This window comes from Peromyscus leucopus, chromosome 1 (genome assembly GCF_004664715.2).
Source record: "Peromyscus leucopus breed LL Stock chromosome 1, UCI_PerLeu_2.1, whole genome shotgun sequence".
Classification (NCBI taxonomy): domain Eukaryota; kingdom Metazoa; phylum Chordata; class Mammalia; order Rodentia; family Cricetidae; genus Peromyscus; species Peromyscus leucopus.
Window position 1 is genome coordinate 4,181,908 of NC_051063.1, and position 12,181 is coordinate 4,194,088.

Here is a 12,181-nt window from a genome sequence, read left to right on the forward strand (position 1 = left end):
TATGACATTTGGCATGATGGGGGAAGGGGAAGAGATGGCCAAGCCAACTGGGGTAGAAGCACAAATTTCCCATGTATGCTCTGAGTCAGCTGCTGTCACTGTGCTGACTCAGGGTGAGTACTTTCCCTCTCTGGTCTTAGCATCTTGGCCTGGGAGGTGTTAGCGTTTGGTTACTCTAGACTTTGGATATTAGGGTCATAACTTTGGAAGGGGACAGAACCCCACAAATTTGGGGGTATTGGTCAAGAGCCTCAGCTGAGCACTGTGATAAGAGAGGAGCAGGTACAGGTGTCCTCAGCTCTGGACCTTAGGTAGTGATCAAGGGCGAGGCAGGAGCTGGGATGTGTGACATAAGGTAAGAGTGTTACCAGAGAGAAGACAAGCTCAAGGGTGTGGGACTAGATTTCCCTGGCCTCTTCACAGCTGAGACCACCTAGCCCTGCAATGTTCCTCTCAATCACCCTCCTGCTCCCCAGATCTCTGGGTGTCAGATGCCATAGACACCAGATTCACAGTTTGCAGGCAGGGTTTGGCCTGAGTCATACTGGGTGTTGGGGGGCCAGGTCCAGCCCAAGAAGCAAGTAGAAGAAAGACATAGGTAAGTACTGAAGATGTGTTCAACAGAGTCTGCCGCCTCCAAGGTCTCCAGTGGGCTTATCACTCAGGTGAGGCCAGCGCCCGTGGGGATGAACAGAAGTCAGCAGCAGCCTTGGAATCATTCTAGCTCAAGCCTTTCTTCTCTGTGTGGAAACTGTGGCACCGAGGGTCCTGGAGATGAGGTGGCAGAGGGCTCATCCAGGGCCAGTCAGTGGATCAGTGACAATGTCTGCCACCCCAAGCCCTGTTCTAGCCACAGTGTGGTCACTGGGAATCACTCCCACACAACGGTTACTATCCCTGTACCTATCTGGCTCAGGCCTGGGGTCATCCATGGGGATGAGATCTCTGCTGGAGCTCTCCCCAGCCTTGCTGGGGGCAGCTCTGAGGCCTGACAGCTCTTCCCTGACACATCTCAAGTGACGTGGCCCGCTGAGCCTGTCAGAGATGGATCCTCAGAGAGCAGCAGCATGGGTCTAATTACAGGGTGAACCGGGCAAGGACCTCCGCTGTAGATTATTCTGGCTTCCCAGGCTGGAGGTCAGACAGACCTAAGACCAGAGTCCCCTGCATATGAACAGTAACCAGGGCTGGCATGATACAGGCCTTCCCCAGGCTGTAGAGACTCACCAAGCATCCATATGGGCACAGCAGCACAAAATAGGACCAGGGTTCTATTTGCTACTTGCCTTAACAGTCAGGCCTTTCTTTCTCCTGTGAGGCAAATGCCTCCTTTCCTCTCAGACCTTGCTTTACCATACCCCTGACCTTAGCATACAAGAATGTTAGCCGCCATCCATTGACCTTACTGAGCTACAGGCAAGTGAGAATAAAATTACATTTTTTTTTATTTCCCAAAAAAAGTAGAGGCGGGGAAACAATATGACAAAGTATGATCAGCTCCTTGTGGGTTCTCTGCCTCTGTGGAGCAACAGCAGCTGGTCTCTCTTGGCTGGGCATCCTGGAGGGCTTCTCCAGTGCAGGCTAAGCCCCCTTCCTCCAATTTAAATATTGGTTAGTCAGTTAGATCTCAGAATGACACAGCATGGGTCCCCTCCTGATACAGCCGACATCCCCCCTCCCACCCGCCAAAACACTTCCCTCATGCCCTCAGCCTCCCTGACCTCCCCTTCCCTCTACACTCCTGCTTGATCCTCGCTGGGTACCCCCAAAGGCCCTCCTGAGATACCCCACCCCACCCTGTTTCTCCTGCCCTGACAGCAGCAGCCTCAGGCCACAGCTCATACTGTGGCCTTGATGGTGAAGCCTAGCTCTACCCGAAGGGCCTTAGGGGAGCCTAGCAAGGGGCATCTGGTAAAGGTAGATTGTCCTAAAGGCCAGCCCTCTGTCACCCCCCTATCAAAAAGCGTTCTGTTGGAGATGTTAACACAACAACATCTAAAACAAACAAAATCGGAAAGAAAGGAAGGAGCCAGGTGCTGGCCATGCTGGCCAGACTGGCAGCCCTATCCCAGGGGAGCAGCTCGGGGGGCTCTCCTGCAAGGTCCACGTACTCTAGACCAAGTGTCAGGCACTGGCCAGAGGATTTGGGAGAAGGCCTGGTCCCCCTAGAATCTTGGGGCTTTGCACTAAGAAGCATCTGGCCAGAGTGGGAGATAGGTTAGGCCTCCAGGCTGGCCAGTCCCTCCTTCCGCCTGGCCACTGCCTCTGCTGAGCCCACACAAGGGACACTCCCCCTTTGGTCCCTGGAGTAGGGTAGATGGTGAAATAGAACCTTCACAACCCCAGGGCCTGGAGCTGTGATGACCGGCGTGGGAGGACTTTTCCTTGGGCACCAAGGTCTAAGCTGGCCCTGGGCAGCTGGAGGGAGACCCTACGTACTAATCTCAGCCACAGGAAGGACGCCCAGAACACAAAGTATGTCTTCACCCAAACAACCAGACCATAAGCTGGCAGGGAGTGTAGGGCCAGTCCTGGACCCTGCTCCACAGACCCCCAGCATGTCTGGGGGCCAGGAGGGAGTGCAGACGAAGGTCTGGTGGCTAGGCTGCAAGGAGCAGAGTCTCTCACCAGGGATCTGGAGGTGCAGAGGCAGAGATGTACCACCTGCTCCAGTCACCGCTCTCCTGCTCCCTGGGAGAAGGGCCTGGGAAGCAGAGGGGACAGAGCTGGGGCTGACACAGGGGAACCCCATGAGGACAGGGTGGGGGCCGGGGGAGAACAAGAAAGGACGCAAGACCAAGCATGGGGAATGTGAGCCAGCGGACACTTCATGAGAACCCTTCAGAACGAAAGCCCTCCCCTCCCTCTGGCCGTCACCCCAACTGTGCCCCTTTCCCGAGGGTGCCTGAGGACTGCTGCTTCATTTATGGAGGTACGCATCCAGCCACAGCTCCCCAGACTTCTTCAGAGAACTGCGAAGAGAGAGGAGACCAGGGCTCAGGAACCAGGATGGAAAGGGGCCAGGGCTCTAGGCAGTGGGACATGGGGGAAGTCACGCTAGTCATCTCAGCTACTGACCAGGGCCTGCCACTTACCACAGCGGCTGTGGGCTACTGACTAATGCTTTCTAGGGAAACCCCCGGGAAAGGAGAGAGAGGAGTTCCTCTTCCAGTCCTGAGTGGACCAGAAGTCAGTAACCCCCACGGTGAGCTAGAGTCTACTGTGAGTAAGGCCAGCCATGTGCCTCTCACCTCCTCAGCCCCACTGCATCGCTGGCCCCTTCCGATGCCTCAGCACCTGCCAAGTCCACCCCTCACCTCACGATGTCCAGCAGGGCCCTCAGCAGTGGCTTCTCCTGGTACTCGATGCCATGCTTGGTGCAGAGAGACTTCACTAGTGGGGCGATCTTGTGCAGGTTGTGCCGTGGCATGGTGGGGAAGAGGCTGAGGGGGCAGGTGGGCAGAGTGAGTGCAATGCAGGACGCATGCTCTCCACCCCTCCCCTCTACAGCCCAGGGAGGCAGGCAGGTCTGAGGCCCTGTCTGCAACCCAGGTAAGACTGTGCAGCTCCTACCAGCTGTCTACAGGGACCACTAGTGATCTGTAGAGGGGCAGTTCATGGGCAGGGGCACTCCAGAAAGCCATATTGGTATCGCACAGCCAGAGACAAGGGTCTCATGTTTTTAAAAAAGAAAAAGAAACAAATGTGAGTGTTATGGCTCAGGCCTGCGGCTTCATTATTTGGGAGAACAGGGCAGAAGACACCTGTAAGTTCAACTCCCAGCTTTAAAAAAAGAAAGGACATGAAGGAACAGATGGGAGATGAGATGGGAAGAAAATGACAAAAGATGAGACAAAGACAGATGCACCAGGGACAGTCATGTGGCCGCCTGAGCACCAGACAGGCTGTCATGCAGGTCCTCAATTTCCCAGTCAGTTAACTGGGAGTGAGTGTCTCGGCCCTGGGAGCATTATAGGACTGTGGGATGGCCTTGCAAGCTTTCTGTATCTGCAAAGGGGCCGCACGTAAAGTAGTGCAGTCCCCAGGATGGCCATGTGGCACAGGGCCTGGATAACAATGCCTCCAGGACACACTGATCCCAGAGCCCCTCTCCTGCACAACCGTGTTCTCGGATGGGGCAGTGGCCTTGCCAACAAGAGAAGATAAACCTGCATGGCAGCCTTGGCCCATAGGCTGGCGACTGCCCCTCCCACTCCTTGTCTTCCCTCTCCCCCCTGCTCCCCCTACTCCCCCGCCTTGCCGGGCCGCACTCACTGGTGCTCGATCTGGAAGTTGAGGTGCCCGCTGAACCAGTCGTTGAAGAAGGACTGCTCCACATTGCAGGTGGCTGCCAGCTGCAGAGGGGACAGCGGATAAGTGACTGGGAGTGGGAAGAAACCAAAGGACCAAGACTTACCTCATAAAGGTCACCTTACCCAGGGTCTCAGGGCCACCTCTCTAGGTCATACTATTCTACCTGGAAGCCACAGCCCACCCAGATTCCCTGAAGATCCTTTCGGAAGATTCCTACCATTCCTTCCATATTTTCTTCTGTGTTGTTTTTTTAACTCAGTCTGAGCCTTGGACTCCTGATCCTTCTGTCTCCACTTTCCAAGTATTAAGATGATAGGTATGGGCCACCATACTGGGTTTGTTGGGTGTCAGAGATCAACCCCAGGATTGTTTGCATGCTAGACAAGCACCAACTGAGGCATCCCGAATCTTCCCACCCCCCTTTCTTGCTCAACTCTGAGGCTGCCAACAGGCTACAAGTAGTCCTAGGGAAGCCCAGCACAGCCCTGGATCCACTGAGGCAGGCAGGCAAGTTTGGGTGAAGGCATGGACAATGGGGTCTGGGCTTTGCAGGGTCCCTGTGACGATCTTTGCCTTCCCTCACCTGGCTGCTGAACCAGTCCCGGTAGTGATCAAGATCAATCTCCATGACGATGTGGTTCATCTGTGTGACCCACACAAACCAGTGGCTCTCCAGGAACCTAGAAGACGGTGCAGCTCAGTGCTGAAGCCTCAGGGTGGGGGACAGGCAGCCACACAGAAACAGACCCACTGTACCTACCCTACCCCCACGGCAGGTACAGGGTTCACATCTCAAAGTCAGGGCTCTCAAAAGCACAGGGTGAGCCAGCAAAGCTGGGGTACCTGATGAAGTTGAGGAAAACCAGAGCTCCCAGGATGCCATAGAAAGGGATGTAGGTGTAGAAGAAACGCACATAGTAGCTGATGGCCCAGGCCAAGTCCTGTAGGGGAAACATGATCAGACTTAACCTGCCCCACCCTACTTGGCATAATGCACCTAACCACAGAGGCATGTGTACACACCGCTCACACAGCTTGGCACAGGTGTTCAGAAGAAACCACAGCAGGTTGCTAGGAAGTTGGGACACTGGGCCGTACACAGTCAGACACTGCCTAAACCACCTGTTCACATGGGGTTTGCTGGTGAGTTTCAGGAAAGAAATGGGATATTGGCTAGCAGGAAGCCAGGAGGTCCAGAGGATTGTAATGTGAGCCCCCGACATGTGGCCAGGTCACTGGCCATCCTCAGCCTTGCCCCTGCTCAGGTATCTGGATGATTGCCTTCCTGTCTTAGGAGGGAAAGGACCAGGAGACACTCGCCCCCCCCCCACTTCCTGCAACCCAGACCGGGTCACTCCCCAGGTTGGACTCTCTTTTGGGACCCTCTCCCCTCCTCACATTGTCTGCCCCTCCTTGGGGTTGGCAGCAAGGTCCTAAGCTTAGATATCTCTCCTGGGAAGCCTCTGGCCCTCTGTCACAGGCTCACAGTCATTCTGCAGAGAAATCCATGTCTTTCCACTTCCTCTGACACTCAAGCCAGGTGTCTTGGCTGGACCATAGCAAGAGCCTCCCTTTTCTCTCCTGCTGATGGTTCTCACGAATCCAGGACAACCAATGACCTGTGCTGCAAGCAGATCCCAGCTCTCTGCTACAAGACCCTCCCATGTAATCCAAGTGGCCATAGAACTCCGCAGGATGCAGAAGTCCTTTTGCCTCAGCACCCTGACCCAATTCTCAGGGCCTTTGCACAAACTGTTTTTGCAGTCAGAAATACTCATGCCCAGCCTATGCTTATGCAGAAGGTTATTTTATCAGGGACCAGCCTCTCTGAGGCAGTGGGAAACCCTGAAGAGGAGCTGGAGAGATGGTTCACTGGTTAAGAGCACTGGCTACTCTTCCAGAGGACACAGGTTTGAACCCATACAGAGGCTTACAGGCATCTGTAACTTTAGTTCCAGGTGACCTGATATCCTCTTTTGGCCTCTGTGGGCACCACCAAAACCAAACCAAAGATCCTGAAATGACAATAGAATCTGGCACATTGGTGTCTTAGTTCAGGCACAAAATGGAGAACAAAACCAGGACCACATTGATGATGAAGACATGGCGGATCCCAGAATGACTTAGAGAACAAGGGTGGCCCTAGTCAGTGCTTTCTTGGTTGCAAAGAATTGAGGCTGGTCCCCAGCGCCATTCCAGGTGGTCAGAGTGCTGTCAGCTAAGTGGGAAAGGGGGTGGGCATCTCAGGAGGGCCGGGGTGGAAACAGCTGAAGCAGCTAGGAGCAGCTGAAGACAAGATGCTCAGATCTGGCAAGGTGGGGGTTTTGGTCAAGAGAAGCAGGCACAGCAAGCTCTTGCCATACTTGATCATCCTCTTTTCTTTCCTGGGCAGAGTTTGAACTCAGGGTCTCATGCATGCTAGGCAAGCACTCTGTCACTGATGAGTGAACCACATCCTCAGCCCCACTTTAATCTATTGCATAAATGCAAGGCATAAGTATGAATGTATATGTGTGTACATATGCTAGGATGTGGTACACACACACAGAGAGAGAGAGAGAGAGAGAGAGAGAGACAGAGAGACAGAGAGACAGAGAGACAGAGACAGAGACAGAGACACACAGAGAGAGAGAGACAGAGAGAGAGAGAGAGACAGAGAGAGAGAGAGAGACAGAGAGAGAGAGAGAAATGTATGCCAGGCATGGCATGGGAAGTAAGGGCGGGAAGCTTGTAAGTTCAAGGCTAGCTTGGGCAATATAGTGAGGTCCTATTTCAGAATTAAGTAAGTAAATAAATAAATGGATGGAGAGCCTGAGAGGTGAGACTACCAGGGTAAGTAGCCATGGATAATCAGTCCCAGGAAAGTGGGGTCTGAAAAGTACCCCAGGTGGTGCTGCAGGTGCCTGGGCTGGATCGTGAGCACTCTTTCTAACTCTTTGGGCTTCCCATCTCCATCCTCAAGGCTAGGGTCTCCCAGCCCTTGGTGTGTGCCAGTAAAAGGTGACTCTTCACCGTGGGGCTTCTATGCTTTGTGGGATGTTTATCACCCCTCTTGGTCAGATGCCAGGCTAGCATTATCTTCTTACTGCTAAATCTGATAATCATAAGTGTCTCCAGGTACTGCCAATGGCCCAATGAACTGCCCAGGACCTGGTTACAGCTGCTCTGCAGGCAAGTCCTGGGAGCCTGGCAGAGTCCCCTGGCTCTGCCCTCTGATGCTCTTGAGGGACATGGTTTGATTTCCCTTCCTGCTCTTCTTGGTTGATGCTTTTACTCTTTGTGGAACAAACAACACAAAAAAGTAGATCTAGGGATGTAAAGATGGCTCATTTTCTCATAACTGAGGACCTGAGTTTGATCCCCCAGGATCCCCTGTATGAATGGTGATGTGTGCTTGTAATCCCAGCATTTAGGAGACAAGATCGGGAAGATTTCTGGGGCTCTCTGGCAGCTGGTCTAGCCTAATTAGTGAGCTCCAGGCCAGTGAGAGACCCTGTCCCAAAGGAGGTAGATGGTGTTGCTATGGGTGACAGCTAAGGTTGTCATCTGGCCGCCACAAGCACAGGCACACAATGACTGTAACGCTCACGACAGCACAAAACACAGTAGCTGTACATGGGTGTGCATAACATGTGTGTGCATATGCATAGGATATGGTACACACACACACACACACACACACACACACACACACACACGCTCGAAGATGCCCTACAGATAGGAGGTGCTGTTGTGTGGAAGAAGTGTAGGGAGGGAGGGTACAAGGATGTGGCGTTAGGAGTTCACTGTATCCCTTGGCGTCAGATTGGGCAAGGCACAAGCTTTCAGTCTCAGTAATTCTCTTTGTGAAACTTTGTTGTTTTCATTGATGATGTTGGGTTTTTTGTTTGTTTCGTTGTTGTTGTTTGTTTGTTTTGTTTTGAGACAGCCTTATCTGTGTCCCTGGCTGTCCTGGCACTCATTGTTAGACCAGGCTGGCCTCAAACTCACAACGATCCACCTGCCTCTTCCTCCCAAGTGCTGGGATTAAAGGTGTGTGTTACCGCATCTAGCCACTGATGTGATTTTAAAAGGCTAAGAACACACCCACGCTAAGGGGCCATGCACTTGTCTGTTCTCTCCTGAGGGCAGGGACCATATTTCCCTCATAGCTAACTCTGCTTGTGGTGACCACTCCTTAGAGCTTACTCTACCAGGGGTAGGTACTTACCTTGTACAAAAATCACAACTGTACTATGTAAACCCAACCTGGCCTCCTCAAACCTACACACAGCCTCCCTCCCTCCCTGGAGGCACCTCTAAGCCTATTGTTTTAGGTAGGAACACACCCTCTATGATGGCTAATCTCGGTTGCCAACTGGACATCTGGAATCAACTGAAAGAATCACAGAAAACTGAAGCTTTTGCCCTTTGCCTGTTTGCCCTCACTCTTGCTGGCAACTTTGTCTATCTGTGGTGGTATTGTGTTCCCCAAAATATTGTGTACCTTAATAACTTATCTGGGGTCAGAGAACAGAAAAGCACTAGTTAGGCAGTGATAGCAACGCTTTAATTCTAGCATTCAGAGCAGAAATCCATCTGGATCTCTGTGAGTTCAAGCACATTGAAACAGCCAGCATGGTGCTCACGCTTTAATCCAGGAAGCAAGCTTTAATCTAGGAGTGATGTAGAAAGCAGAAAGTATATAAGGCTTGAGACCAGAAACTAGAGGCATTTGGCTAGTTAAGCATGTGGCTGATTAAGCATTCAGGCTTTTAAGCAGCAGTTCAGCTGAGAGCCATTGGGATGAGGACACAGAAGCTTCCAGTCTGAGGAAACAAGACCAGCTGAGGAATTGGCAAGGTGAGATAGCTGTGGCTTGTTCTGTCTCTTTGATCTACAGCATTGACCCTGATAACTGGCCTCGGGTTTGATTTTATTAATAAGTACTTTTAAGATTCCTGCTACATCTATCCTTTTGCTGTGGCATTCCTTCATTGATGTTAGAATCTGCTCTCTAGGAATCCTCTGGGACTCCAGCACCAAAGCAGGACTGCCGAGACATCTGGTCTCCTGGGCTGAACAATACCAGATTCTTGGCTTTTCCATCAGGGATAGCCATTGTACTACTCTGACCCTATAAGCCGCTCCGGTAATCCCGTGTGTGTGTGTGTGTGTGTGTGTGTGTGTGTGTGTGTGTGTGTGCATTCATATGGCCAGTTCTGTTCCTTTAGAGAACTCTAACACACCTTCCAAACTCATACACTGACATTCTAACCCCCAGCACCCCAAAAGGCAATGTCTTCGGACATTGCTAAAGCCCTTGCTAATAGAACTCGTTAAGACAAGGTCATTCCCATGGGTCCTAATGCAATAGGACGAATGTCATCCTAAAAGAAAGGAACAAAGCTAGAGATACAGCTCAGTTGGTAAAGTGCTTGCAACTTTAATGCCCACCTACATACAAAAGCTGGGCACCATGGCACATACTTGTAATCCTGGCACTGGGGAGAAGTCAGGCAGATCCTGGGCTTGCTGGACAGGCCAGCCTAATCTGTAAGCTCCAGGCCAGTGAGAGACCCTACCTCAAAGGAAGTGGCACCTAAGGTTCCTGTGGTGGTTTGAATGAGAACGCCCCTGCAGAGGCTCATATATTTGAATATTTGGTGCCTAGTTGGTGGAACTGCTTGGCAAGGATTAGGAGGTGTGGCCTTGTTGAAGGAGCCATGTCACTGGGGATGGGTTTTGAGGTCTCAAAAGTTCACGTCATTTCCAATTAACACTCTGCCTCATAGTTGTGTCTCAAGATGTGAGGTCTTAGCTACTGCTCCAGTGCCATGCCTGCCTGCCTGCTGCCATGAGTCCCGCCATGGTGGTCACGGACTCTCACCCTCTGAGACTATAATCTCCCAATAAACTCTTTCTTTTATAAGTCACCTTGGTCATAGTGTCTTGTCACAGCAACATAAAAGTAACTACGACAGCTGTCCTTTGGCCTCCACGTGCACACACATGTAAGCACACCTACACATACACACATGCACCCATAGACACACACAGACAGATACACATAGAAAAACAGGGGAACACCTGAACACAGATACAAAAAGGCCTAGGAAGATGATATAAAGAGAGACAAATCTACCAGTCAAGGAGAGGGGCATGGACCCCTTATCCACACTCCCCAGGGTGCTGTCAACTGATTTAGACTTCTGGCCTCCAGGGAGTGAGAAAATATGTTTCCATGGCTGAGGCTATCTACTTCCAGTGGGCTGTGTTAGCCTCTCGCCACGTCGCCTTCTGGATCTTTCTGAGGGACTCTGCAAGGGCAATGACTACCAGGTAGACTCCCTGCATGTCTGTATTGGAGGCATCTTTAGAACTGACATGCTGCAGCCTTCTTGACTTTCTGGGCTCTGGTGACCTCAAGACAGGTCCTTCCTAAGAGTGACAAAGCAGCTCGCTTTGGGAGCGACGTCTGGGGATGCGCAGGCCCACAGAGGCACCAGGGGTGAGGTGTCCCAGTCACACTCACCCACAGCTCCAGCCAGCACACTTGACTTACCACCCAGTCCCTGCGTTTGATCATGGTCATGATGATCTGGTACTGGAAGTACATAGGGATGAGCAGCGGCGGTCCAACTGTGGGGAGAACAGATGACCTGTCAGAGGTGAGGAGGCCAGCTTGACACCACCTGCAGGGTCCAGAGGTGTTTGCACAAGCTGGCTGCCGGCACCCTTCTCCTGAATAGATGTGCCGTCATTTTGCGGGTTTGAAAAGGGTATGGGAGGAAATGGGGCAGATGTGTGCACTGGGGTGAGAGCAGGGTTGGGGACCCCTGGCAGTCGCACTCACTGAGGAAGAAGTATTCATGCTGGTGGTTGTAGGGCAGGTATTTCAGCTTCTTCTTGCCATACTGAGGAGAGAGGAGAGATCGTGAACATAAGCCTTCGTACCCCACCTCCAACCCACTTTGTGCACCACCCTCCTCTGCGGAGACCACGTCTCTTTCCCACTCATCTGTATCTGGGTCCAACAAGGCTAGCAGCTGCCAACTTCCTTGGGCCTGGCTGCACATGCCAGTGTTTTTTACTGGAGCTAGGGGTCAGACCCCCGGTCTTGGCAGCCCTGGTGAGTTATGCTCAGCCATCTGTCCGAAATGGACCAATTAAAATGTATTAATGGAAAAAAACAGAGAAGGGAGAGTCAGTCAGTGTGGTCATGTTGTGAAGAAAAAAAATAAAGAGATCCAGTGAATCACACTACACCATACCACTAACCATCATTAGGATCCTAAAATGAGGTTCGGGTTTAAACCAAAAGCAAGAGGTATATGCAACTAAGCCAGTCAGGTCAAGGCGTGGCCCTGCCCATCACTGATCCATCTCTATCTCTGTCCTAGTCTCTCCTGCAAGGTGATCTGACAAATTCTCAGAATTGTGAGATCTCTCTGGGAGACAAGCTCTTCCCTGGCTGGCACCAGGCTTCAGTCTTTTCCTTCCCCCAGCATGCAATTCCTAGGGAATTTCCAATTTCTTGGGGTCTATTGTCCAAGAGCCACAGGGAGTGGGCCTACGTTTCTCTTTAGGACACCTTCATTCCTGCCAGTGTGTGAGGCCCCAACCCCAGGCCAGGCCCCAGGCTGGTGGCTGAAGTTCAGGCCCAGAGTTAATCGCTGCCCAAGGCCATGAGAAGTATGCCTGCTGTTAGTCTTTTTTTTTTTTTTTTCCCTGTTGTAGTTTTTTTGGGAGTGTTGGGGATGGACTCCAGGGCTTAATCCTCTGCCACTGAGCTACACTCCTAGCCCTTGGGCCAACTTGGAGATAAATAATAAAAAAGCTTACATAAGCCTAGGTACCCCACAAGGAGCTTCTGGAACTGTCTCTA

General features: G+C 51.9%; 1 protein-coding gene across 1 annotated transcript in view; it reads right to left on the reverse strand.

Moving 5' to 3' along the window:
- Positions 1–1,427: 1,427 nt before the first annotated feature.
- Positions 1,428–12,181, reverse strand: part of Fads2 (fatty acid desaturase 2) — a 38,241-nt gene continuing 27,487 nt past the window's right edge. Inside the window, exons 6-12 of the mRNA XM_028884283.2 lie at positions 11,150–11,210; positions 10,859–10,935; positions 5,158–5,255; positions 4,898–4,994; positions 4,276–4,355; positions 3,318–3,443; positions 1,428–2,972 (exon numbers count right to left, since the gene is read on the reverse strand). Of these exons, the coding sequence (XP_028740116.1) occupies positions 2,921–2,972; positions 3,318–3,443; positions 4,276–4,355; positions 4,898–4,994; positions 5,158–5,255; positions 10,859–10,935; positions 11,150–11,210 (591 nt within the window). The 3' untranslated portion in view covers positions 1,428–2,920. The remainder of the gene's footprint in view (positions 2,973–3,317; positions 3,444–4,275; positions 4,356–4,897; positions 4,995–5,157; positions 5,256–10,858; positions 10,936–11,149; positions 11,211–12,181) is intronic.